This window comes from Mustela erminea, chromosome 13, assembly GCF_009829155.1.
Source record: "Mustela erminea isolate mMusErm1 chromosome 13, mMusErm1.Pri, whole genome shotgun sequence".
Taxonomy (NCBI): Eukaryota; Metazoa; Chordata; class Mammalia; order Carnivora; family Mustelidae; genus Mustela; species Mustela erminea.
In genome coordinates, this window is record NC_045626.1 from 87,299,776 (window position 1) to 87,325,911 (window position 26,136).

General features: G+C 59.1%; 1 protein-coding gene across 3 annotated transcripts; it reads left to right on the top strand.

Annotated features, from left to right (window-relative positions):
* The first annotated feature begins 11,788 nt into the window (after nucleotides 1-11,788).
* RFLNA (refilin A) lies at nucleotides 11,789-25,707 on the top strand. 3 transcript variants are annotated; one of them, XM_032309812.1, is made up of 4 exons: nucleotides 11,789-11,821; nucleotides 12,138-12,320; nucleotides 22,542-22,651; nucleotides 24,244-25,707. In XM_032309812.1, the coding sequence occupies exons 2-4, from the start codon at nucleotides 12,141-12,143 to the stop codon at nucleotides 24,572-24,574; spliced, it is 621 nt and encodes a 206-aa protein (XP_032165703.1). In that variant the 5' UTR covers nucleotides 11,789-11,821; nucleotides 12,138-12,140; the 3' UTR covers nucleotides 24,575-25,707. The 3 variants fall into 3 exon arrangements, with proteins under 3 accessions (XP_032165703.1, XP_032165704.1, XP_032165702.1); XM_032309813.1 differs by lacking the exon at nucleotides 11,789-11,821 and adding an exon at nucleotides 11,835-11,852; XM_032309811.1 differs by lacking the exon at nucleotides 11,789-11,821 and having other exon boundaries at nucleotides 11,974-12,320; nucleotides 24,244-24,574.
* Nucleotides 25,708-26,136: the final 429 nt, after the last annotated feature.

Consider the following 26,136-nt stretch of genomic DNA (forward strand, 5'->3'; position numbering starts at 1 on the left):
AAAAAAAGAAATAAAGTGGCCATAAGATTTGGAGACACCCCTCCGCCCCCCACACACACTCCCACGTTTCCTAGCAAGGAGGGCATCCGAAGCAGAAGGAACATACATCAAAACCCTGACACAAAAGGGAATGGCGTGTCCCAGGGACAACACCACAGCACGAATGTGGAAAGGGGCTGGGGGGTCGGGGGGTGGGGAAGGGCAGAGTGGAAGTGGCTCGAATGAGGTCTTATGAGATCAAAATTGGGATAACACCATTGACTGGAGCATTTAGGATGTGCTAGACTCTTTGCTCAGTGTTTTCCCTGCATTATCTCATGTACATTAACCTCCTTATCTCAGAGCACAGCCTCCGCTGAAGGTTTAAAAAAGGGTGTCCTTGCATTTTGAAGGATCCCTCAGCCAGCGGGAGGAAGACGGGCCAGGCTGAGCAGGAGCGGAGACCAAGCAAGGGTCCATTAGGAAGTGATTTCATGGGTCCAGAGGAGGGGTGATATTTGATTTTGAACTTGGGCATGGCCCCAGTGTTGGGGACACAGGGACAGAACTTTGAGGCATTTCCGAGAAAGTCTATAGGATCTGGGGGTCCGTGGAGGGAGGGAGCGAGGGGAGTCTGGGGCTGGGGACGGAAGGAGGGGTGACGAGGCAGGTCGGTCAGGGAAGGCACCCTGAGGAGATGACATTGAACAAAGCCCTAAATGGTGAGGAAAATCCAGCCAGTGGTTTCAAGTCACACACTTCCTCACCCTCCTCTTCCTCTTTGATTAGAAGCCAGGGCACCAAGAAGGACAGCAGGAAATCTGCTTCCAGAGCCCAAGCACGAGGGGAGGGTCTCAGAAGCTTCCAGATGTGCCCAGCATTCTCACCAGCTGGCTTCTACGCCGTCTTCCCTGGGCCCTCAGCGCCGGCAGGTGCCAGGAGCCCCACCGTGGGCGAACTCTAGTGAGGGCACAGGAAGTGAATCTGGAACCGGGGGTTTGGTGGGGGGGATAATTTTCTTTAACTTGGATTTATTTTTGTGGCTATCAGTTTTCCTTGTACTTGAAGAAGCCCTAGGAAATTATTTGCTTAACTAGAGCATTAAGTGTTTCTCAAAGGCTTTCTCCCTCTTTTTTTTTTTTTAAACTTCTTTCCCTTTGCTCTTGTTTTTCTTCTCTTTGTTTGGCTTTTGAGCAAAAACTTCCTACCCACTGTGATATTTTCCCCCTGAATAGCTAAGTAGGCTAGAAAAACAGTAGTAGGAAACACAGCGGATGGCCGGGCATCAGGGTAAACAGCTGCTGGGAAGCTCCCAGAAGAAGCGGGTCAGCCTCTCCGGCCTCGGCTGCTGTAGCAGGCTGACCTTGAAGTTCCACAGAAGGTTCCCCCCCAGCCCCACCTCTGCAAGGCGCCACTTTTTTTATTTTTTTAAGATTTTATTTATTTATTTGACAGAGAGAGAGGTCACAAGTAGGCAGAGAGTCAGGCAGAGAGAGAGGGGGAGGCAGGCTCTCTGCTTAGCAGGGATGCTGAGGCAGATTCGGGGCTCGATCCCAGGACTCTGAGATCATGACCTGAGCCGAAGGCAGTGGCTTAATCCGCTGAGCCACCCAGGCGCCCCAAGGCGTCACTTTTTTAACAGCGGGACCGAATGGGGGACACAGAGACAGGAGGACAAGATGGATGTTTGGGATGCCCCAGGGGAGCCAAGAAAGAGGTGCCCTTTGGACCCTGTCGGCTGTGGGAGGGCGGTGACAAGGGCTCTTTGCATCCGGCAGCCACTCGAGGGACACTGAGTCAACCCTGTAAGACAATGAGCTGAGTCTGAGAAGATGGAGAGAAGCCGGTGGAAACAGCGATAGAGCACGGAGCTGCCGACACGTCCGATGGGAAGGGAGGGAGGGGCCGGGAGGAAAGTTCGCTGGGAGAAGACACTCGGTCTGCTCGGGGGCCAAGGCAGCCTTTCCGCACGTGGGGAGACGAAGATGACGCTCGCTCCTTTGGGGTTTTTACCGCTTCAGTTTTTTTTCAAGATGATGTTCCCATCAAACCTCCCCTTCTTTTTTAATCTGTTCATTTTTAAAATACAGAATTTGGGGGATGCTTGGGGGGCTCGTTGTTAAGGGATTGCCTCCGGCTCAGGTCACCATCCTGGGGTCCTGGGATCGAGTCCCGTGTCAGGCTTCCTGCTTGGTGGGGGAGACTGCTTCTCCCTCTGCGGCTCCCCCTGCTTGTGCGCTCTCTCTCTCTCTCTCTCGCTCTCTCTCTCTCTCTAAAATAAATTTTAAAAATCTTAAAAATAGTAATAATACAATATGGACTTTTGGACCCCACATCAAGCGGCTTCGCGTCGGGTGTCGTGTGAGAATCCGCCAGGCGGGTCCCAGAGACGAACACTTCACGTCCCTGTCCTGTGTCCTGCAAGGTGGCACCTAGACCCACCCAGCCGAAGTTCCTTCTTCAGGATCTGCTGTATGAAGGAAGCGCCCCTACTTCTCACCTGCCCCCCCTTCCGTACTGGAGGGGAAGCAGCGTGAGCAGCGGGCCACACGCCACCTCCGGTCTCAGGGCCTGGATGGCTGTCCCCCGGCGGGGCTTGTCCACACCGTGGTTTGGGGACCTGCAGCCAGGGGCACCATCCTTCCTGATGTTTTGGGGGTCCTCCCCGCTCAGCCAGGGACGGGGCAGGGATCGAGAGAAGCTTCTATGGCCCAGGCTTCCGGAGAGGGTATATCGACCCCAGCCGCGTGCCAGGGGTCAGAGCTCAATCTCGCGGCCACACGTAAGTGCGCTCCGCAGCCGTGGCCCCCGCTGGCCAGCTCGCGTCACTTCCCTCCTCTGCCTCCTCCTCTTCCCGACATCACCTCCTGGTTCCTGTTCGTCTCTGGGCTGCTGTGTCCGTGGAAGGCACAGGGCTCTTGCTGATCCTTGCTTTAGAAAAGCCCGAGTGTCCGAAACGTTTTGTGAGCTAAGTGAGCGCACGTGCTCACTTCCGTGCCTCACGCGGGCGCGCGCAAAATACGGATGCGGCCTGAGCTAAGTAGGAGTGACAAGGCTAACCGCAGAGAGACGCGTGCTACGTGGAGAATCCGTCCGTCCATCCACCCCCTGTGGTCCGTCCACCCCTTCGTTCAAACGATAGCAGACAGAGCCCCGTGCAAAGCGCCGTGCGGAAAGAGGAAAAAGAAGGCACGCGCTCAGCCTTGGAGACGTTTATAATCCAGTTCCCGAAATAAGAACCACACACACACACACACACACACACACACACACAACACTGGCAAGGAAGCCAGGTCCGGCGCGCAGAGACAAGTCGGAATCCCTCAGGAGCAAAGGCAACGTGGCCTGCTCTGCACCTACGCCCGCCTCCCTTTCCTCCTCCATGTGCGCACGGCGCAGGGGTCCTCCTGTCCTGTCCCTGTTCCTCCAGTCCTTCAGGACTGGCCTCACCCACTTTCACAGTCCCCACCCTATCACCCTATCCTCCTGTCTCTGCCTTTCCTTACATGCTTCCCCTTAGAAAGCCCACCTTGAGTTTGTGGCAGCCTCAGGGCCTTTGCACCTTCCGTGTCCTCTGCTAGGCTTTCTCGGAGCTAGCCCCTTTTTACCGGCTTCCTTGACGTTCCTGCCCCCCCCCCCCGGCCCCATCTGAAGCAGTTCTGGTGACTCTCCATCCCAACATCCCATTTTATGTGTATAATATTATAACTCGGAAACTATCTTAATTACTTATTTTTCTCCCCCCAGCCCCCACTGCAAACGCCATAAAATGGGGGCCAGGTTTGACTTGTCTGTAGTTGTATCCCCAGAGCCGGGCATCCAGTAGGTGCTCAGCTAAAAACTGTGGCTTGAAGGGATGTCAGGAAGCCCCTCTCCCTTTCCCTTGGCATCTCGGCAGCGCACGGCCAGCATGGCTGCGCCCTCGCCTCCCCCGAGCCGCGCACGCACCCCTGCCCCCCGTGTCTGATGCGGTCTCTGCCCTCCCTTGGGCCCCCAGGCATCACGCCAGGAGCAGGAGCCTGTCTGTCTGTCTTTCTTTCTTTCTTTCTTTCTTTCCTTATTTCTTCCCACTCTATGCCCTTTGTCTTCACTTTTCACTGAACCCCACGCAACCAGACTCTCTGCCCGGACCTGGGTCTTCCTTGAGGAAGGACTAGAAATGTGTTTGAGTGCCCTGCTCTGCAATGTGCTCACCCCGAGGGGCGCCTGCGAGGGGCCCTTGGGCCCCTGATGCGACGCTCCCTCCCTTGGTCTCTCCGGGCTCCGACTTCGGCAGGAGCCCGGGGAGTGCCCGCTCCCTCCTAGGCGTGCCTCCCAACCACTCTGGTCTCGCCTTGGCTCTGACCAAGCTAGACTCAGTCTTGGGTTATTTTTAATGCGCACAGAGCTGTCAGCCTCTTTCCTCAGAAGGAGCTCCAGACGACAATGGGAGTCACTGAGCATCTACCGTGATGCCCCTTGAAAGTTGAGGTCCTTTTGGGAGGACTCCTTTGGAGTCATTTTCCATTCCCCCCAACCTTTTGGCATTCCGGGTTCGGGTAGACAGGCTGGCAGCAGAGTTACCGGTCAGAGGAGATGGTCTGGGGCCCGTTTCGGTGGTGGCCCACACTCGGAAGATGCCGGAACGTGTGGCCTTTGTAGATTTGCCGCGTCGTGGGGCGTGCAGAAAAGTGGCTTCCGCAGAATGTAGTCTGCTGGGTCAAGTCCTGAAGACGTTTGCATTCAAACACAGCTTAGGAACAAGAGAACCTCAACCCCTGACCCTTGGATAATTAGTAACAGGGGCAGTGTGGAGAGACCGATGTGTCAAAGGCGACCTACGGAAGGTTACTCGTGGATCCACCTTCTGCCCCCACCACTCCCGGGGCTCCGCACACTTCTGCAAAGGGCCGCCAAGGAGAAACCGTGTCGGGCTCTGCAGGAGGCGGACATCACCATCACCGGGGGACGGAGGCTGTCGCCCAGCCCAGCACCCTCCACAGGTGGGCCCAGTGGGCTTTGCAAGGGTTAAAGCTTGTCAGGGAACAGGCTGTGCCTGTGGCCTCTCACAGCATCTGCCCCCAGATTCCTGATCCATCACAAAGGGCAGGGTAACTTCGCAACGAAGTCACGGGGCAGACGGCACCTCGACCAGGTGCCAAGATGTTAGCAGGGTCAATCCTGGGACAAGCTGACGTGACGTCCCTTCTTCTGTGGGCGCCCCAACATCAACCCTGTAAGATTCTACATACGTGTTCATCCCAAGTCTAATCTCAAAGGAGCCATCAGACAAATGCAGATTGTGAGACTTTTTTTTTTTTTAAGATTTTATTTTGTTTGAGAGAGAGAGAGAGAGCACAAGCAGGGAGACGAGCAGAGGGACTAAGCAGACTTCCTGCTGAGCAGGGACCCCTTCCATCCCCCTAACCGCCCTGTGGGACTCGATCCCAGGACCTTGAAATCATGACCTGAACAGAAGGCAGATGCTTAACCAACTGAGCCACCCAGGCACCCCAGATCACGGGACTTTCTGCACAATTACTGAACTGAACTCAAAATTACCACTGTCTGGAGAGACGGAGGAAAACCTGGGATGCTTAGATTCAAGGAGGTAAAAGAGAAGCGATGATTTGTGGGGCAAAGTGACTCGCACCTGTGTGTGAAAAGGACAATCACAGACCGTCAAGAATCTGTGGTTCCACTTTCCCGACCAGCTGAGTGATTAACCCCCCACCGGCGCCTGGACCTGGCAGGAGACACGGGGCTCCTGGGTCAGTGACTAAGGATGCATAATGACATCTTGGGCCATTTCTCAGGCCCGGGTTCCGACCGGGCCACTCAAAGAAGGCCAAGTGACCCCTGCACGCACATTGTCTGTCATTGCAACAGAGGAAGCCTGAGCGAAGGGAACCCAAATGTTTTCTAATAGGCACAAGCCTGCCTGATCTGTTACCCAGAGGGAGATATCATCTTTCTTATTGCGGACTGTGCGCACACCTACCCTTTGCTCAGAAGGAAGACACTATCCCCACTTTCTGAGGCTGTTTTCCATACACACATCTTTGAAATGACAGCCCGGACAGGGAGCACAAAAGCCCCATGAGGAATTGTCTTCCCACAGCTCTGGATTGAAAAAGAAAGCAGCTTTCAGGGGCCTTAGTGGGATAACTGGGGAGAAGGGGGTTGATATAGAATACAGGTCGTAGAATATCTTTGCCCCAGTGTTGAATTCCTTTGGTGTGGTCACACTATTGTTTCTGTGTAGGAGATCGCTTTGTTCTCAAAGATGTCACTTAAGGGGCGCCTGGGTGGCTCGGTGGCTCGGTGGGTTGAGCCTCTGCCTTCTGCTCCAGTCATGATCTCAGGGTCCTGGGTTCGAGCCCTGAATCAGGCTCTCTGCTCAGTGGGGAGCCTGCTTCCTCCTCTCTCTGCCTGCCTCTCTCTGCCTACTTGAGATCTGTCTCTCTCTGTCAAATAAATAAATACAATATTTTTTAAAAAAAGATGTCACTTAAGTATGGGGGCTGGAGGGTCACAATGTCTGCTCTTCACTTTTCAAGGGTTCAGAGAAACAGACAACGCACAGGGATCACGCAGACACACGTGCCCACGGGAGAGAGAGAGAGAAAGAGACCGAAAGAGGCCAGATGTGTCACCGTGTCCCCCAATGATGCAAGTATTCTCTCAACTTTATAAAACCAAAATTAGGGGGGACCTGGCTTCCCCAGGTACACGTCTCAGGCCTGGGCCAGCGGCCCCCTCCCGACATGAAGGACTGTGTTGTTACTACGCTCCGTCGGTGAATTTTATCCCTGCGCTGCCTCCATTAAGTGCTCTGAGGACATAAATAGGTTTTTTGTTTACTCAAGCTTGGGAGAAGCTGGCAAGAAAAGACCTTTTCAGCTAAAACTCCTTAAACCCCAAGGTGTGAACCAGCAAGCTAGCAGCCGGGACAGCGCTCAGCTGCGGGCTCCCCTGCCTGCGCCCACCCGGGACAGGAGGCAGCCAGCCCCCGAGCCAGCCCTCTTCGGGGGCAGGGGGGTGGGTGGAGAGTGGCAGGATTCCAAGCCGGGAAGTTGGCGGCAGAGTTTTCATTATTTCGCACAAAGCGCTGTTCCAGACACGCACACACACTCAGATGTCAGCCCAAGGACATGCCCCCACTTACAGACGCACCTTGGGAATGTTCTGTCCCCGCGTCCCTCCCTTCGGCGGGCAGGTGGGCGAGAGACGGTCTCAGGGACGGACGCGGGTCCCTGTCCTCCGGGGGCACCGACCAGAGGCAGGCCCCGACCCCCAGACAGGCAGCTGCCCGGCCAAGACAGAGCCGCGGGCACGGTGAGGACGCGAGCTAAAAATGAAGCCGTGAGTCATTATGGAAGCTGTGTCCTGGGCAGGGACGGTTGTGGCTCACGCAGGGGACGCAGCTAGGGTGCTGGGGACAATCTGATTCTCCCCTTGGGCCCGGCGGCGATGGGTATCCTCTGGGCCCCAAAGTCACAGTCATGCAGCATTGGGCCCAGAAAGAAGGACCCATCTCTTTGCAACCCATACCCTTGGGGGCAGTTCAAGGAAGAGCTGTCAATAGCTTATGATGAAAAACCAACCCCCTGCCCTCCTCTCTGGGCCTCCTTGGAACTCCACTCAGAGTCTCCCCAGGCTCCCTTCAAATGCTAAATAACGTGGGCTTACTGCCAGCCCGGATTCCCTACAGGAAGACAGAATCTGTGGGCTCTCCATGGGGAAGAGAAAGATTTTGCTCACATTTTACCCCTTTCTCTTCTCCTCCTAAGGTAAAAGAAAATACACATGCACATACATGTGTGTCTGGGTCTGTGTGTGTGTGCTGTATACAACTGCGTTGTGTGTGCACACGTTTGTGTGTATACATGTGTGTCCTCCGTCTACTGATTGCCTCGGTCTCTTCAATCAGACGAGGAGATGCCGTGATTGAGAGCGAGCCTGGCCAGGAAGCCTGCAGATTTTCACCGTGTCGTGTCGAGGGGGCAGCCCCAGTCTTGCTGCCCTAGAAGCCTACACCAGCCATATTTAATCCCAGTAGGGTCAATCCTCATTCAATCTCTTTATTTAAACCCCGTTTTCTGGAGCAGACACGGAGGCACAGAGAGGGCATTGCCAATTGCCCAGGTCACACAGCCGGGAAGTGTTAGAGTTAGGGCGGGGCCCTGCTGTGTGAGCTCAGGTGAAACAGTTACAATCTCTGAGCTTCCCTCTTGTCATCTCTGAAAGTGATGCAACTCTCCAGTCTTTCCAGATCACGGCAGCGAGACAAGTCTGATGAAACCAAACAGCCAGCACCTCCCCAGGGACTGCTGTGTGGGTGACCAGGATCTGCCCTGGGGGAGGGAGGGGGTCGAGTCGGTACTATCCATTCCCTAGACTTGCTTGGTCTGGTGCACACAGCCCCCCAGGGACAGGAGTGCCCAGCCTTGTCCTCAAGTCACTTTCAGGGCCGTTGGCAAGAGCGGGAAGTGATCTGTAAACAGTCACCGTGTCACTTGAGTGGGATCTTTGCTTTCAACTCAGCCTGGGCTTTTGGGGTCTTTGGCATGATTGCCTAAACGGCTTGTTGGCTTCGGAACGGCCCCTGCTGGTCACAGACCTGCCTTATCGTCAGGCATTAGAACCTCCGTCTTCCTGCTTCACTATTTCATGATACTTTGGGACCCACGGACAGCCTTCCCCCACATCCATCTCACAGCCTCCAAGCTGGCTTCCTACTGAGCAGCTGTGTGACCCCTGGCAAGTCGCTCAACCTCTCTGAGCCTCCCTGGCTCAATCCGCTTTATTTTAAAATAGAAGGGATCCATATCCATTTTGGGCATCAGGGTAGTTTGCAGGGTTCAAGGGCAAGACAATAACGTGTGCAGAGGCCTTTGTAAGCTGTCCGTGAATGAAGGGCCCTACTTCTATGAATGTCTCCAGAGCTGCTTAGAACAAGTGGCCAACGGCTCTCAATGAAAAAGCCTTTATTCCTGCGTGCCCTTCCCCTTAATCCTCTGGCATTTCTCGGAGCAGTGAGCTTCCTTCTCACAAAGCGGCCCAGGGGACGTCCCTCTGAGGCTGAGATGCTGGGATGTTGGGTGAGTCCCCAGAGTTGGCGATCACCCCTCCGCGTTTGCTGGTGACCTCACAAGGTCCTGGATGAATGGGTTCCGTGGCGAGGGGAGCAGTATGGGGGCTCATCCTTTTCTCTAGCATGGAACACACACTTAGGACCCCTTGTAGTGTACCCCAATACCTCTTTTCTATTAAATACCTACTTTTTTTCTATTAAATATCCAATCTCTCTGTCTCTCTCCTCTCCTATATTTGATCTAACTTTGGAAGCAACTTGGGTCAGATTATTCCTCAAACCTGCTTCAAAACCTCTGCAGATTCCCGATCTCCTGTAGATGAAGTCCAAAAGCCTTAGCAACACATTCCCATCTCCGAAAACCCGCCTCCTCCTGCCCCTGCCTCTGCCCGCAGCCCCTGGCCCAGAGCAAATGCTTAGATCCCGAAAAGACCACCCCTTCTTGTTCCTCTAGCTTCCTGGTGGTCGCAGAAGAAAGGTTCAAGCACCCTCTCCGCTCGAGATGTGCCAGGATATCCACCCATCCACCCCCTGGCCCCTGGCTCAAGCTAACTTATGGAAATTTTGACCTTTCTTCCCCTCTTTGACATTTGTAGACCATCTGGCTCTGTGCGAACTAGAAGCTTCTACAGTACAAGCTTTCAGTCGACGGGCAGCCCCCCCCCCAGCCTGCAGTAGTGGATCCGATGAGGTCAGAGGTCATGGTCACCGGGATCATCTGTGTGGGCCACTAACTGGGTGTTTGACATTTGGAGGGCGGGCAAGTTTTTCCTGCCCTGGATGTACACACATCTCCAACATTATTCCACACAACAGAGTCCATTTCAGGGGAGGCTGTGTGTGCGGGTGCAGGGGAACTTCTGGAACCTATGTGGGCATCGACATTGAGTTTACTCTTGGTGATTGTAAATGACACAAGGGGGCCAGGATCAGGGTGAGGGGAGCGAGGCACTCACCAATGACACAAAATTTGTGGAAATGTCCCACATATGGAAATCACGACGAATACGATTTTCCTTTTGAAGGTCACGTTGATGGTCAAAACGGACGCAGAAAATTCAACGTGAGCAAGATCTCAAAATTAAAAAAAAAAAAAAGTCAGGAGGACCCTTCCATTGTGCAACACAGCCCACGTGCCTCTACCCTAACACCCCCGGGGTGGGGGTGGGCAAGCCAAGGGAGCAGTTGAAGCAAGCCCTCTCCTATGGGCATGTGGGGAGAAGGTGACTCTTACTGTGTTCATGTTCCAGAAAGCTCAGCCTCCCTCTTTGGCCCTATGAGAGGACAGCAGTCACCCTCACACCCACTTCTGCTCAAGTGGCCCCTGGAAGGCCCGTCTTGTCTACTAAGATTTGAAGGAAATGGAGTCTGTTCAGTTTCTTGTGTTTTGTTTTGTTTTCCCTCCAGAATGTTCCAGATGTTCAAACCTCTGGTCAAGTCTGTTTGGGAAGCAGACTCCCCATGCCCTTCCCGGTTGATACGGAAATGGGTTGTCAATTCACCTGATAACAGGTCCCTCAGTGTTCCCCAGCACTTCAGGAAGCTGCCTGGGCCCTTCTGGAACGGCCCTCACAGTTCTCTAACTGAAGCAGGTGGGCGTGAGTCCCCGTGGTCCCGGACGTCTCCCCCACCTGCGAGTAAATTCCGTCTCCAGCTCTCGGCTTGACAGTCGAGGTCTCGTCTTAAAATGTCATCTCAGAGCCACCGTCCCTGGACACCAGAGCCATAAGCCGTCCCCCAGCTCTACTTGCTTGGAGGGCCTGATGAATTCCCCCATCAAACCCACCCCCTCTGCCCCCTGGTGTGTTCACCACCCCCTCCCCAAACAGGGTGCCCCAGCGCCAGGCTATCCCCCGCCAGGGTTCAGGGTGCTGTGGGGCCCTGATCACCTTGACCCAATCAACAAGATTTAACCAAGACAAACAGCAGAGATGTCTGTCCACACCCTCCTCCTCTCCGCCGCTCCCTCCTGCCTCCCTCCCACTCCTGCCCCTTTCAAAGCAACCTGTGGGCCCCCTGGGTGCTGGGGAGCCGCATGGGGGCGTCTAGGTGAATGGGTGGGTAGATGGGAAAATGGAAGCAAAGAGGTGCTTCTCCGTCACCTGCAGAAGAGGCGGCAAGTGCCCTTCTCCCTTGGGAGGAAGGAAAAGACAGGGGACCGGGACACGCGTGAATGAGAAAGAACGTGTTGGGAGGAAATGAGGAACAGGCCAGATGCAGACAGCCTTCCTGGAAGGGTTTCTTCTCTCCCCTACTTGCCCCCAGCCCCATTTCCACCCCAGGCTTTCTACCCCGACGGCCAGATAATCAGATGGCGGAGACCCGGGCACGCCGGGCCTAAACGAAGGGTGTGCGTTCTGTTTGGAGAGGGCAGGAGCCGCGGGCACCTGGCACCTCGTTTCCCTTCCCTCCTAAGTCCCAGATCTTCTAAAACAGAGGTTTCTAAAGATTGCTGCATCGTGGCTTCAGCGAGTTGGAGAAAACTTGGGTGGCCACAGCCAACATTACTACCGCCAGCACTCGGGGTACCGCGGGGAACCCCCAAGCACCGGGGTGTGTCGGGGGCGCACGGAAAGCCGCTAGCCCGGCCGGGCGGCGGTGCCGTCCCTGGGCGCGGCGGCGGGAGGGCGGGCGGAGGCCGGACCGGGGCGGGTGCCCACCGCGCAGGCCGGGCGGGGTGGGCCGGGGGAGGGGAGGAGGAGGAGGAGGAGGAGGAGGAGGAGGAGGAGGAGGAGGCGCCTAGAAAAGGAGGCGCGGGCCGGGAAGGTGCGGAGAGGGCCGGCGGCGGAGCGCGGAGGCGAGGCCGGGCGGGCGGGCGCGCGGCGGGGCGGGCGGGGGCGCAGGCGGCGGCGGCGCGCACGGAGCGGCCGGGCGCGGGGGAGCCGGGGGGCCGGGGCGCGGGGGTTGGAGGGGGGGCGCCGGGCCAGACGCGCCGCCGCTCGGCTCTGCCCGCGGGTCCCGGGCGCGCAGCCCTCGGCCCGCCGCCCGGCCCGGGCCCCGGAGCGCGGTGGAGGAGCCCCCCGAGGAGCCGGGGGCCCGCGCCCCGCGCCCCCCAGACATGGTGGGCCACCTGCATCTGCAGGGCATGGAGGAGAGCCTCAAGGAGAAGAGCCGGGAGGGCTTGCTGGACAGCCCCGACTCCGGGCTGCCCCCCAGCCCCAGCCCCAGCCCGCCCTTCTACTCGCTGGCGCCCGGCATCCTCGACGCGCGCGCGGGGGGCGCCAGCGCCTCCTCGGAGCCCCCGGGACCCGGCGAGGCCAGAGCGGTAAGCGCGCGCCTTCACGCACAACCCGGTCGGGGTCGGCGAGGGGCGACGGGCCGCTCTCACCGCGCCCCCACACGCGGAGCCTCGGAAGCCAGGACGGGGTCCCCCTACCCCGCACCCCTGGCTCCAGACCAGAAGGGGTCCCGGCGACAGCGGAGCTCCGCGGGTGGGTCGGGGACTCGGAGGTGGAGGGGATCCGGCCTGACCCCGGGACCTGGAGGCGTCTCCCCAGCCGTGGGCCTCTCTGCGGGATGATCGTCTTGCTGTCAGCTCTGGAGGGCTGGGGGGTGAGGGAACACGTCCAGAATCCCCAGGGAAGTAGGCTCCAGCTCGGTGGGCTTGAACCCCAGGCCACCGTGTGCTGCAGATCTTAGCCAGGTCCCTTCTGCTCCTGACCCAGGTCCCTGTTTACTGTTCCCAGTGCTGCCAGAGTGAAAGCCCTTTTTTTTTTTTAAAACCAACCCCAGACACTAACCCTTCCTTCTCTGGTTGTTGAGGGGTGTTGACGTGGAGCTGAGGCAGGCCTGGGGGAGGCCCGAACCCCAGGGCAGGAGACTCGAGTGCTCTCTTCCCCCTGGACTTAGTGTGGGGCCTCCAGGTGGATTTGGGTAGGCACCCAGCCTGGCAGCTGAGCCAGGGTGGCCCCTGGCCTGGAGCGGGGTGCAAAGTAGGCGGGACCCAGCACCTTCACCACTTGAGAAATGACAAGATGAAATTGGGAAGTCGCTTAGGATCCCAGTGGCATTTCCCCCGTCCCTGCCTGCTCTCCGCACGCCTTACATCTTGCCTGCCAAGTGTATGTGCTGGCTCAGCTCCAGCGTGGCTCCACTTTCCTGGGGCCCCCCGTGATGCTCGCCCGGCACCTCGCAAGGCACAAAATGCCTCCCCCCCGGCCCAGCTGAAAATCCTCCCGACAGCAGGAAGGAACGCTGGCCTTGCCTCAAGCCTCATGACATGAATTGCCCTTGTGCCTCCCTTGCTCCCTAGTCTGGTGAGTCCCAAACTTGACCGGGCACTGGCATCTCTCAGAGATGTCTTTGAACAATACCCAGGCCGACCTCCTGGGATCCCTGCCTGTTTCCTTGGTAGAGACCGTGCCCTGAGCGCCAGGATTTTATAAAACCTTTGCAGATGATGCTGGTGGGCAGCTCAGTTTGGGAGCTGAAATCCCGGACCGAAATCACGTGGCGAATTTGAGCGTTGGGCTGGGGGAGGGGGTGGGGGGAGGGGGGCATTGAGGACTCGCAGGGGTGACACAGGCTGTTTGCAGGAAAATCGATCCTGCGGTATGAACCTGCCAGCTTTCCTGCACGAGGGGCTTGTACTCGGCTGGACTGCTTGGAGGGTGTTTGGGCTCGCGCGCACTGGGCGTTAATCTGGTGTCCAAGAGGACCGGACTTAGAAAGGGACAGGGAGCGGGCTTCCCCTTTATTTTTTTGGATGACCTAGAGTCTTCCTTAAAGAGGGTTTTCTAGAAGCTTTCTCTGGCAGCCAGGACAGCCAGGGGCAGTCATAAGGACCGTGCGCCTGGCTTCCTTGTCTTGGCTGTTCTGGTTGATTTTATTTTATTTTTTCCCCTTCCTTGTTAAACTAGTTGCCAGGTATGGAACAGCGCTCTCCCTGATCTTTTAATTCGGCTTGAAGGCAAAACCTGGGGCTATTTCTGCACAGGTAGTGCCCTCAGCTTTTAGATAGCCCTTCCTCCAGGCCAGAAACTCTCCTAACCCTTTGAGGAGCTACACATTGGCTTGTTTGCTTTCCACAAATAGCCCAATGAAGTAAGCACCCTCATTACCCCATTTTCCAGAGGGCCAGACTGAGGCAGGGGTTAGCAACTTACCCAAGGTTGTTGGTAAGTTGCCTTGCTGGGATGGAACCCAGGGAATCTGGATCTGGAATCCTTTTTTTTTTTTTTTTTGTTAAAGATTTTATTTATTTATTTGACAGAGATCACAAGTAGGCAGAGGCAGGCAGAGAGAGAGAGGAAAGCAGACTCCCTGCCTGATGCAGGGCTCGATCCCAGGACCCTGAGATCATGACCTGAGCCAAAGGCAGAGGCTTAACCCACTGAGCCACCCAGGTACCCCTGGATCTGGAATCTTTACACTTAATCTTTCTGTTACCCTACTTTTCACTCTTTAGCTTATTAACGACCTTGTGAGGCTTTCTTCTTCTTTTTTTTTAAGTCAAAACACAAAATGCCTGGGAACGTATGAAGTTTTGAGATGCTGCTTTTAATAAAAAGAGAGGAAGTGGTTACCCCGGGCAACCTCTTCTCAGCCCCAAGCACCTGCCGCTGGGGCCCCGCCCCCCTAACCCACAGGGCACCCCACTGCCTGGTGAACTCCTGCTGTTTAACAACACCCTTCTCTAAACAGCACCCTTCTCGCTGCTGACTCACAGAGAACGCTTTCCAGGCGCAGACGTAGGCAGGTTCCCTGCCCGTCTTGCACGGCTCTGGGGACACGGACGGAAACCCGTCCCGCATCTTGGACCCGATGGTTTCAAACGCCCAAGCAGAGAGAGGCCGGTGGCACGCGGGGCCCGGTTTCTTCTGGCGTCCCCTCGGTGCCGTGCGCCGGACCGTACGGGTCTGGGTGTGTGCCTGGTCTGCACGGGCTGTTCTGACCCCCGGTTCCCAGCACTGCTGCCGCAGCCAGGGCCATAAGCAGTGAGGGCCGTCCCCAGTCCTGAGCTGGTGTGGTCCTCCCCAGCTCGTCACTCTCTGTATGCTGGACACGAATGTCACTCATTTCATCACAGAGGTCCCGTTCCCCAGCCCATGCTTTGTGTTAGAGGCTCAGTCCCCGTCTGCACGGTGCCCCGTTGGCGCTGGGTGTCTGGCTGACTGCGAGAGGACCCCCCTCCACCCAAGCCGCAGAGGCCCCGGGGGGCCAGGCTGGGTGCACTCTCTGGAGCAAAGAGAGTCCTGTTCCCTGATTCCCGAATCGGAGGACCAGGTGGGAGCCCATCATTCGTCCCAGCAGCGGTTACTGAGGGCCGGCTGTGCACTGTGTACTCTCAGGGCCCGGGGGCCCAGGAGCACTGGGCCGTCATGGAACTGGTGTTCTAGTGAGAGACACAGTCACCAAATTAAGTGGAACACCATACCAGGTGGCTTGATAAGCGTTCTCAAAAGACTGGCTTGGGGCACTTGGGGCGCTCATTGGTTAAGGGTCTGCCTTCAGCTCAGGTCATGGTCCTGGGGTCTTGGGATCCAGCCCCACGTCAGGCTCCCTGGTCAGCAAAGAGTCTGCTTCTCTCTCTGCACCCCCTCCACCCCAGCTTGTGTTCCCTCAATAAATAAATAAATAGATAAATAAAATCTTTTAAAAAGTAATTAAAAGGCTGGGTAAGGGTAGAATGCCATAGCCAGGGTGGTCAGGAAAGTGGTGATCAACAGAAACCAAAGCAGATGGTTCCAGGGTGGAAGTGTGGTGAAAGTCCAAGAGGGTGGCAAGTGCAAAGGTCCTGAGGTGGGAGCAGGATAGGTGTGCTTGGGGAGCAAGGTGGAGGCTGGCCAAGGCCTGAGCAGGGACTTGGGGGCCAAGCTGAGGCCAGAAAGTAAAATTACATTGGTCTTTTAAACATGTACTTGTGACTATTTTATTTTTTTCTTTCAAAGGGCATCTTGAGCCCCCACAGCCCCTCAAGCTAGAGACCTGAGTCAGACTTGACCAAGAGAGATGCCATGAGGAATGAGGTCTGTGTGGGACCGGCCCCCTGTGGGCGCCCTGCTCCCCTGCCGGACAGAGGGACAGCTAAGGCTGCCTTGGGCCAGGAGGGCTCACCTGTCAGCTGTGCTCATTCCGCAAATGCGTGAGCCAGGCCAGGCGCGGGATGCAGAGTGAGTGAGACACACGCCATCTGTCCGAGCCATCCGCTGACTGCTGGGGCCGGGACTGCCTGCGCGAGATCGAGCACAGCCCTGATGTGCTCCCTCTTGCCTCCTGGGCCTGCCCTGCTGAGCTGTGGGGACAGAGGGATGCTGTGGGCCGAGGGACAGGCCTGTGAGGGTGAGCGGTGTGTGCAGCAGAGACCACTAACTCCGGGCAGGTCCGGGACCTAGCCCTGCCCCGTCTTATGTCCTCAGGGAAGCCACCAACAGCATCTGGGGTCTCAGGCTGTGCTCTCTGGGCACGTGTTTGAGAGAACAGCCACCGCTGGGGGGCGGGACCTGTGGACAGATCTGGAGGCTGGGGCAGGGGAGGGACTCAGCTCACTGTCGCGGGTGGCCGGGGGTGACTCAGGGAGACGGGGCTCTCTTGCCCTGACCTCCATCCATAGCCAGCGGCCTGGGCTCCTTTGCGCATGGCCGCTGACAGCCGTCTGGGCTCCCGGGACCGTTTTCTTTCTCTCTCTCTCTTTTTAAAAGATTGTATTTATTTATTTGAGAGAGAGAGAATGGGAGAGAGCATGAGAGGGGAGAAGGTCAGAGGGGGAAGCAGACTCCCCATGGAGCTGGGAGCCCGATGTGGGACTAGAACCTGGGGCTCCGGGATCTTGACCTGAGCCAAAGACAGTCACTGAACAACTGGGTCCCCCAGGCGCCCCTCGGGACTGTTTCTTTGTTGAATAGAGCGGCACACGGGAGAATTTCCCTAAGGATGCGGTGCTGCTTCCCTGGACCCGGATTCTAGGAGGAGCGTGTGGCAGGCGTGGGGAGACCCCGCGGAGGGGAGCGAGAGCCTGTGCGCCATCCTGGGGAATGCCCCGGGGCTGCCCAGCCCTTTGAGAATACCCATGGTCACGGCCACCTCCTGGGCGCTGGGCCGTCCCCGCTCCCCCTCCCCGCCAGAAGTCCTGGATTTTCTCAGTTCGGCTTCTGGACTGTGCGGGTGACACCAAGGGTCCCAGAGGGAGGTGGGATTTCGGGACTTAGTGCCCGGAGCTGGGAAGGAAGGACAGACAGTTGGACAGAGGAATGAATGCATGCACAGGTGGACAGATGGGTAGATGGACGGATGGATACTTATGAGTGGACAAATGGATGGCTGGACGGATGGACAGGTGGATGGATGAACGGACAGATGGACTAAGGAGACAGTGGTCAGTCCCCACGGCCCCCTGGCAGGCTTGTCGGTGTGTCCCTGACTAGTAGAGGTGTGTAAGCAAGCTCAGGGGGCAGAGAGCCAGGTGCGGCAGGCCAAGGGGGGCGGAGCCCGTTTGCAGGAAGGGGGGCTGGGAGGCGGGAAGGAGCCAGAGACACCGGCGCCTCCATTCAGCCTTTGTCTGCTTAACCCTGGATGAGTCGGCCTCCAGCAAAGCCCCACAAGTCGTGCTGGTGGGCTCACCTGTCTGAGAGCTCTAGCTGTGGCTTTCGCACAGAAAGGGAACAAACTGGCCGGCCTCCTTCCGGGGGCTCTGGGGAGGAGGGAGCGAGCAGGAGCCACCTTCCTGGGAAGACTGGCCTTCAGGGGCCGGCACAACCTCGCAGGTGCCTGCCGGAGCTCGCCGGGGCTGTGCAGCCAAGTCACCAACGGGGGGGCTTAGAGTGATACACATTCCTTCTCTCAGTTCTGGAGCCAAGAGTCTGAAATCAAGGCGTCAGCTAGGCCACGCTCCCTCCAAAGGCTCTGGGGTGGGCAGGGAGTGGGAGTCAATCCTGTGTGTCCGCTCCAGCTTCTGGTGGTGGCTCGCAGTCCTTGTCCCGTCTCTGCCCCGTCCTTGTGTGGCCGTCCTCCCTGCGTGTGTCCCACAGGTCCCCTGCTGACAAGGGCACCAGTCCTCGGATTCGGGGACTTAGGGCCCAGCCTTATCCAGTAGGACCTCATATTTGCAGAGACCTTATTTCCAAATAGGTCACATCCTTTGTGGTGGTCACAGGCCAATCTGCCACCCGCTGTCCCGCTGGCTTGGGTCCGTCTGGCCGCCTGTCACAGGGAGCAGCTGGTCTTCAAGCCCTGCCTGCAAGCCGATGTTGGTGTTTGCTTAGTTCTCCTGTTCTGAGGGTCAGACCTCAGGCCTGTGGTGTGTGTGCTTGGCCCCGGATGGTTTATGGCTTTCCAGGGGGTGACCTGCTCCATGCAGGGTCTCCGGGGCTCCCCCAGCCAGGCCCATACAGCCCCACAGAGGTGCCGTGTTGGGGGAGGGCAGTGAGCCTAAGGAACCCCCTCCCCACCACGCTAGGATTTGTCGCATGGCCCCAGGCCCTAAAGAAGAGTGGGAACTCTTGAATGTGTCCTCCTTGGGTCACTTTCCTCATGGGTGAAAGTCACGGGAACAGATCCCAAATGCCCAGCGGAGATAATCCAATATAATTCGGAGAGCGGGAAAAGCCATCGCCGGCTACCTGAGGTCAGTGACCTGGAGAGAGGGTCGTTAGAGCCATTGCAGTGGTCCCACATGGCCTTGGTGAGGACCCCCTCCGCCATGTCAGTGGAGGGGGCAGGGGGTCCCCAGCGGCCTCGTTCTCCCCAGGAGCAGCAGGGTTCTCTGGACCCTGCTCCTGTCACACCCCCTCCACGGAGGGAGCTCCCCGATGGACGGGAGAGCTCACGGCCACCATGCGTCCCCCTGGGTTGGGCACAGACACGGCTGGGCTGTCCCTCGGCGTCCCTGGGAGCCAGGGCGGGACCCATGGGCGGGCTGGGCTGTCACCACATGGCACGGAGCTCTCACAACGGAGCCCTTATCTTCTTTTGCCGTCCTGTGGGCCGTGCCTGTCTGGCCGCCAGGAGTGGGGGGCTCCAAAACCCCCCTGTGTTTGTAGGCCCCAGGGTAGGCCTCAAACGGCATGGCCTTATTTTATAGGTGACTCGAGCGGCTCCTGGTGGGTTCTCTTTAGGACGGAACCAGAATCTGGGCCTGCGGGGCAGCGGGGGTGATATCTGGGGGGTGGGTGAGGGCGGCGGGCTGTCTGGGGATGCTGCCTGCCCCAGGGGGGCCCTGGGCTGACGGAGCAGGTGCAGCGGCAGGGGGCCCCCTGGACGTGCGAGCCCCCGCCCCGCCCGGCCGGCCCCCTGCCTGGTGACTCCCATGAGAATGTGACCTGGTCTTGCAGGAGTGTCTGTTCCAGGGCGGCTGGAAAGTCCTTCCAGGGCCAGTGGTGTGCTTTCTTGGCCGTGAGAGGCACGTCCCTGGCCCACTCTCCAGGCTGGCTGCGTTCCGTGGGGCTGGCACTGCCATTTTGATGTTAAAATAACCCCGGAACAGTCCAGAAAGACTCCGCTCTGAGCTTCCGGACGGGCCAGTGGCTGCCAGGGGGAGGCCGAGTGCCGCGCGGCCACCGCCGCCTTCCCCGGCGCCTGTCCCCGGAGCCCCGCACGGCTGTCCTGGGCCCTTGGCGGTGACTTCCGGAGCTGTCTCGCCACCCTGGCCCGCTGGATGCCAGCCTGCGTCTGGGTTTTCGCTGGCTTCTCCTATCTCTTGCACAGCCCTTCCAGTTTGGGTAGATTTTAGATATTTTTCCACAGGGGCCCTTTGGAAAACGGTGCCCAGAGCTCGGGCTTCCCAGCCCAGCCTGTGAAGTGAGTCTTGTCTCCTTTCCTGGCAGCTGGTCAGGGAGCCAGATCCGGCCGGAATAGGGCTGCTCCCACGGGGCACACGGGGAGGTACCAGAAGGTCTGGAGTCTCTTTATCCTGGGCCGGCCCCAGGGGGATGGCCCGCTGCTCATCTCGGCCACAGCACGGAAACCTCTGCCCCCTCAAAGCTGTCCTCCCTGATCCCCAGCTCGGGCGTTACTTTTCGGGAGCGGTGGGGACAGCACATTCGTGTGATGAAAACCAGCGTCCTCCTCCTCCAAGCCTCTTATCCTTTCTCCCTGGGGCCCTTGGCTCTTGTTCTGGGGACCCCGTGGTCCGCTGGGGAGGGGCTGCGGCCGATCCTGTCCACAGGCTGACCCCAGGCAGCCTGGGGCCGGGCGTCTTTGCACGTGAGACCTCTCGTCGCTCAACAGCGCAGGCGCCCTGAGGTGCCCAGGCCTGGGGGACGCAGCCCATCGGGTCTTGAACCTTAGGGAGCGCCTGGTCAGGGGGTGACAGGCACACAAAGAGGTCCCAACACCGGACCAGGTGAGAAGGAACCAGAAGGACATTCCTGGTGCAGGAAGCAGCATGAGCCGGGGCACAGGGGCAATGCAGTGTGGCCGACGGGGTGAGGGAGGCGCGGACAGAGGCCAGTCCCACGTGTGCAAGAGGCCGTTGAGGAGTGCGAGTGGGGGCAGGGACTCTGGAGCCAGACCCCAGGGTTCGAATCCTAGTTCTGCCTCTTCCTAGCTGTGTGACCTCAAGCAAACTACTTGGTCGTTCTGGGCCTCTTTGTCAGCATCTATAAAATGGGCGTGCGGATAGCAGCTCTCGTGTGGTTGAACGAGTGAATGCATGGACCGTGCCCAGGGCAGTGCCTGGTGCTGTTAGGGCTCCAAAGCATGGGCTGCTGGGTTGTGTCCTCATCCCGGTGAGGACCAGGAGGACTGGGGTGGGGAGGGAACAGGTAGTGGACATCTCCAGTCGATGAAGAGGCAGGTCTGGGTCTGTACGTATGATTCCTAATCTTGTCCAATCTGGGGGGCGGGGGGCCGCCTAGAGGCTGAGCCCGCGACGTGCAGCAGGGGCGGAATTTGCCATTTTTGTTTAGTGGGAGTCAGGTCACACTGCAATCGTCCCACGGACCTAGTGGCTTCCGGCCGAGGCAGGGCAGCAGCGTCCCTAGAGTGTGGGGGTTGCAGGCGAGGTGTGGAAAACTTCCCCTAGGTGGTAAGATGTATGAGCGTGATTTACAGGGGACCCCAGACTCCAGGGACAGGACGGTGTTGAAGGAGAAAGCATGGGTCCGTTCCAAAGACGAAGGGTGTTAAGAGTGCAGGTGGCCCGGGGACACCGCAGGACCCGAGGAGTGGGCACAACTGGGCGGCCTCTGGGGAGTTTGGTCTCGTCTATCACCAACCTGGTGGGTTCCAGCAGGTGGAGCAGCGGGGGCAGGGCTGGGGGCCAGCGTGCTGTCTGGGGCTGAGGGGACCCCCACAGGGGGGCCTGATCGGGTGGGGCTCCAGGACACGTGACCTGTGACCTGTGAGGCCCGAATTCAGACCACTTCACCCTTCGGATTGCATCTCAAGGGCCACTTCCACACGGAAGCCCTCCTGGATTTCCCGATGGCCGACCCTCCCCCACACCCCCGAGGAGACCATCTTCTCTCTTCCCCGGGGCGACCACAGTAGAGCTCCCAGGAGCTCAGCACACGAACTGAAGGAAAGACCCGGAGCGCACCGAGCGCTCGCCGTGGGCACGCGGAGTTAGAGCAGAGACCGGCTGGCGATCCCCGCGTGGGACCCCTGCTGTGCCAGCCCAGGCTAGCTATGCCTGGTGACGCTGTCACAGACATCCCCAGCGGGCAGTGGGGCTGTACCTTCTGGCTCTCCTCACTCCGTGTTCGTCACGGGTTGACCGTGACGTTGAGACGGGGGCCGTCGGAGGAGAACTGAGGGTCCCTCAGGCTGGCGAGGAGGCCGCCGTGTTGAATGTCACCCCAGAAGGAACGGTTAGCGATCGGGGACTTCACCCTGGGCCCAGAGGTGACCCGTGTCACAGGTGCCACCACGTGCCCCTCCCCCATGTTGCTCCCCCGCGGGACTGCTGGGAAGTGTGGCTCCCCCCACACGAGTGGAAAGCAGAGAGCAGGCGCTCGCGGCTGGTGGGCTGGTGGTAGTAACGGGCCACACTCGCCACAATGGAGGTAAAACAGTGGGCAGGACTGGGGGCCGGTCTCGGAGGGAGCGGCCTCTGGTCCTCTCCCGGGGCAGATGCCCCCCCTTCCTGAGGACGATCGTACTGCTGTGTCCCTCCTCCCGATGGATGGGGCGCAGACCCAGGTGGGGGGGTCTGTCCACCCTCAGCCTTGGGCAGCACCAGGCAAGGTCAGGAGCAAAGATGACGCGGTTGCAGCCGCTAGCACGGGGGCAGCTTGGGGGGCCTCCCCGAGAAGGTCCCAGGGCTCTGAGCCTGGCCCCCGGGGCGTGCTGTGGGCCTGGGGTTGCAGGAAAAGGTCGGTACCACAGCCCCACATGGAGGTGTCTGGGAACTAGGAGGCCCTGGTGGTGGGGGGCGCTCCAGGGCCCAGGCGGCTGTGCCGGGGTGGTCTTCTTGAGGGACCCCACAGAGCAGGCTTCCAGACCAAGCCTGGGCTCGGAGGATGTGGGGAAGCCCTCGTGGGACCCATGGGGAGCTGGGGCCACAGGGCCAGAGGGCTGTGTAACCCCGTGTCCGTGGCTCTCCCGACAGCCCCCTGCCCTCCCCCTGAATTCTCCAGCGCTTGAGATGAGGCCCCGGATGCTGCCTGTGTTCTTTGGGGAGGGCATCGAGGTGCACCCGGAGTCCACGCACGAGATCCGGTGAGTGAGTGGGGCTGCTGGCCGGGGCGGGGGGGGGGGTGCCAGGCGCTGGTCCTGAACCCCCGCGGGGAAGTGTGGTCAGGCTCTGGGCCCAGCAGGCTCCCCGCTCCTGCCCCGAGCACCCCTCTGGTTGCTGCTCCCTGAGGAGGCAAGAGCGTATCCTGGCCAGCGATGAACTGACTGTACGAGATGCCCACCCGAGGGGACCCTCTCAGTCTCCCTCCCGTGCTCCGCGTCTGCACCGGACCATTTCCCCACTGCCCTGCTCCCTGCATCCAGTCGATCTTACTTTAACCCGACCTTCCAGAAAGTTTGCACGATGACCAGCACTCACGCAGCTCGTGGAGCTCCCTCCCTCCTCCGGTCCTGCCAGGATGTTCTGGCATCCGTGACCCAACCCCACACACGCAACCGGGGGCCCCTTTTCTGCTCAGGGCTTGCTGGGTGTCACGTGAACACAGACGTGCTCTGTGCTCCTGGGACTGTCGTGTCTCATGTACCTACTGAGGTGTCCTTGATCTCACATGTATCAGGGGCCCTCCCGGGTGTGGGACATCTTAGGTGCCTCTGAACTTCTGGGCTAAGGTGACCCCACCAGGAGATGTCCTGCATTGGGTTGCCCTCCTGGGAGGGCTTCTGGGGGTCAGGATTCCAGAAGGTGGAGTCCAGGGGCCACAGCACCCTTGGGAAGGATCTGTCCACGACAACCCTGGTCAGCCAGGGAGACCCACACCTGCCGCACCAGCTCTGGACGTGGTCCCAGGAGATGGCTCAGCTGTGCAATTCGCTCTTCCCAAAGAACCCCCGTTATTTAAATGTGGGCTGAACTGACCAGCCGGCCCCACGCAATGCACGAGAGCTGACTCTCGGGCCCTCTGATTCCCTTCCTAAACGGACTGTCTGTGGGGCTGTGATGGCGAGACGGGCACACCCCACCCCCCCGGCCCCGGCCAAGCCTTTGCTTACACTTTGCTTTTCTGAGCTCTGGAAGCAGAGCAGCGGGGCGCTGAGCTACTTTTGGGGAAACTTCTTTTGATACAATTTCAGACTTACAGGAAAGTGTCAGGGAGAACTCGAGGAAGCCCTGCATACCCATTACACAGATTCACTGGTTCATTACGTTTTGTCCCGTCTGCTTGAACATCGGCAGGCTCTCTCCTGTGCAGATGAATCTTTTTTTCTGAACCACTGGAGAGAGGCAAGTGGTGGTATCCTGACATTTAACCCGTAGTACTCTGGTGCCCTTCCCGAGAGCAGGGACACCCTCTCACGCAGTAACCCCACCGCCCCATCCCCACGGCCCAGATTTCGTCCGCTGTCCCCACATGGCCTTTCTCGGCAGATTTTCAGCCCAACTCGGATCCACCCTGAGTCACGGGTCACACTGAGAACCACTGCTTTCCTGCCCTGCAAGCGGGCACACTCCCACTGCCCTTTGACCCTGACCTTGGGGAAGTGCCCGGGCCGTCCTGTTCAGGGGTGCCCTCCTCACGTTCATGGACCCCCGCCCCCCCCAAGACGGCACGGTGAGCAGCGGGCGGCCCCCCTACCCCGTCCTGGGCTCACCCTGCCCCCGTTTCCACCCTCCATAGCTGCAACTCGGAGGTCAAGTACGCCTCGGAGAAGCACTTCCGGGACAATGTCTTCTATGCGCCGGTGCCCACGGTCACGGCCTACAGCGAGACGATCGTGGCGGCGCCCAACTGCACGTGGCGCAGCTACCGCAGCCAGCTGACCCTGGAGCCGCGGCCCCGGGCCCTGCGCTTCCGCAGCACCACCATCATCTTCCCCAAGCACGCCAGGAGCACTTTCCGGACCACCCTGCACTGCAGCCTGGGCCGGCCCAGCCGCTGGTTCACGGCCAGCGTGCAGCTCCAGCTGTGCGAGCACCCCCGGCTCCTGGGGCCCGCGGCGGCACTCTGACGGGCGAGCCGGCCCCCCCCACCACCAGCGACCTTGGGGGGTTACCCAAGGATGAACTCCACAGCTCAGCCTGGAGCCGGGGTGCGAGGGAGCTGGGGGAGGCCCGTTCCAGCGCCGTGGACTCCATTAACACGTCTCTTATTAGCACGTAAACAGGGGAGGCCGCGCAGGCATGGCCCCCTTGAAGACACAGTGGGGGGTGCCCCCCCAGGGGCCCGGCTGGAGAGAGGAAGGTGGGCGTTGGTGGTGCGGCCTTGGCACCCAGAACATTGTTGGCCGGTAGGGCCGCTGCGGCTCCTTGATACCGGCCACCTGGTCTGTCCGGGGCTGGTGGCCTGACTCCCGAGCCATGTGCGCGTGAAGAGGGGTGCCATCCAGACTCCCACGCTCCTGGGAAGAAATGTCTCCCAAGTGGGCCCTTTACCTGAGCGCTGCGAAGCTAGAGGCCCAGACCGAGCGACCTCTGGTGGCTGTTGAGCCGGGAGGTGAGGCAGAGGCTGTAGAAGCCGGGGCTCCTCCTGGTCAAGGCCTTGCCAGAGCGGCTCCCGGGTACTATGGCTTCAGGGACGAAGGTTTGGGGCGCAGCCCGCCTAAACAGAGGCCTTTGAGCTCTGTAGCCGGAGCCTTCCCGCCAGGGCAACCCCAGCAGGAGCAGGACTCTCAGCCTGGAGCCTTCCTGCCGGGTGCCAAGGGAGGCCATCGAAGCTCTCCGAACGTCTGCCATCCCCTGCGTGGGGGTCCAGGCTCAGCCGTTGGCTTAAAGAGATCCCATGGGGGTTTCTGCCTGCGGTGATACCGCGCAGGCCACAGGGGGGACGCCAGGATGCACCCGGGGCTGGGGGCCACGGTCTGGTGCCCCCAGTGTGGTCTGAATGGACCTGGCGGGTAGGGGGCTGTCCTGCCACTCTCTTGGTCACCCCTCCCGTGATGGGGGTGGGGCAGAAGGGCTCCCTGGGCCTGGAGCCCCACATTGGGTGGGAGAAGCAAGTCTGAGCTCACATCCAGGAGAGGCCAAGTGCTTGATGTATTTTTATGTATCTACCCAGACGGAGCGTGCTCGCGCCACAGTCTGATTAACAAAGAAATAACTTAAGAACTTGACCAATTATCCTAATAAAATGTGCAAACCCAAAGAGGCTCCCTCTTCTGTCTCTGAGCCCTCAGATCCCATGGGGCGGGGGCTCGTTTTCCTAGACCCCTGTACTCTATGGCCACCCCCTTACCTTCCCTCCCAGGCTTAGCTTCGGGGAACACTGCCTCCTCTCAGCCTCTCCTCTGCTCACAGGGAACAGGGAGGCGCTCACAGAGCTCCGAAACCTGTACCCCGCGCCCTCAACTTCCGTGGGCATGGCTTCACCCAAGAGCTGCTCAATAAATGCAGAGACCCAGGCCCCACCGTGGGACTTGGGTCCAAGGGTGGTTCTGAGGGGTCCTGGGAATCTAGAAGGGCCCCAGCTCCCTCAGCATGGGTCGTCCCAACCCCATGTTACAACTTGTCTCTCTCCATCCTGTGCATGGCTTTGGAGGGACCCCTGAGGCCCCAGGTAGCGAGTGCTATTAGG

Coding starts and splice junctions, on each gene's coding strand:
- RFLNA (XM_032309811.1), top strand. CDS start 12,114: ATGGTGGGCCACCTGCATCTGCAGGGCATGGAGGAGAGCCTCAAGGAG. Junction 12,321..22,541: donor GACCCGGCGAGGCCAGAGCG/GTAAGCGCGCGC, acceptor CTCTCCCGACAG/CCCCCTGCCCTCCCCCTGAA. Junction 22,652..24,243: donor GAGTCCACGCACGAGATCCG/GTGAGTGAGTGG, acceptor CACCCTCCATAG/CTGCAACTCGGAGGTCAAGT.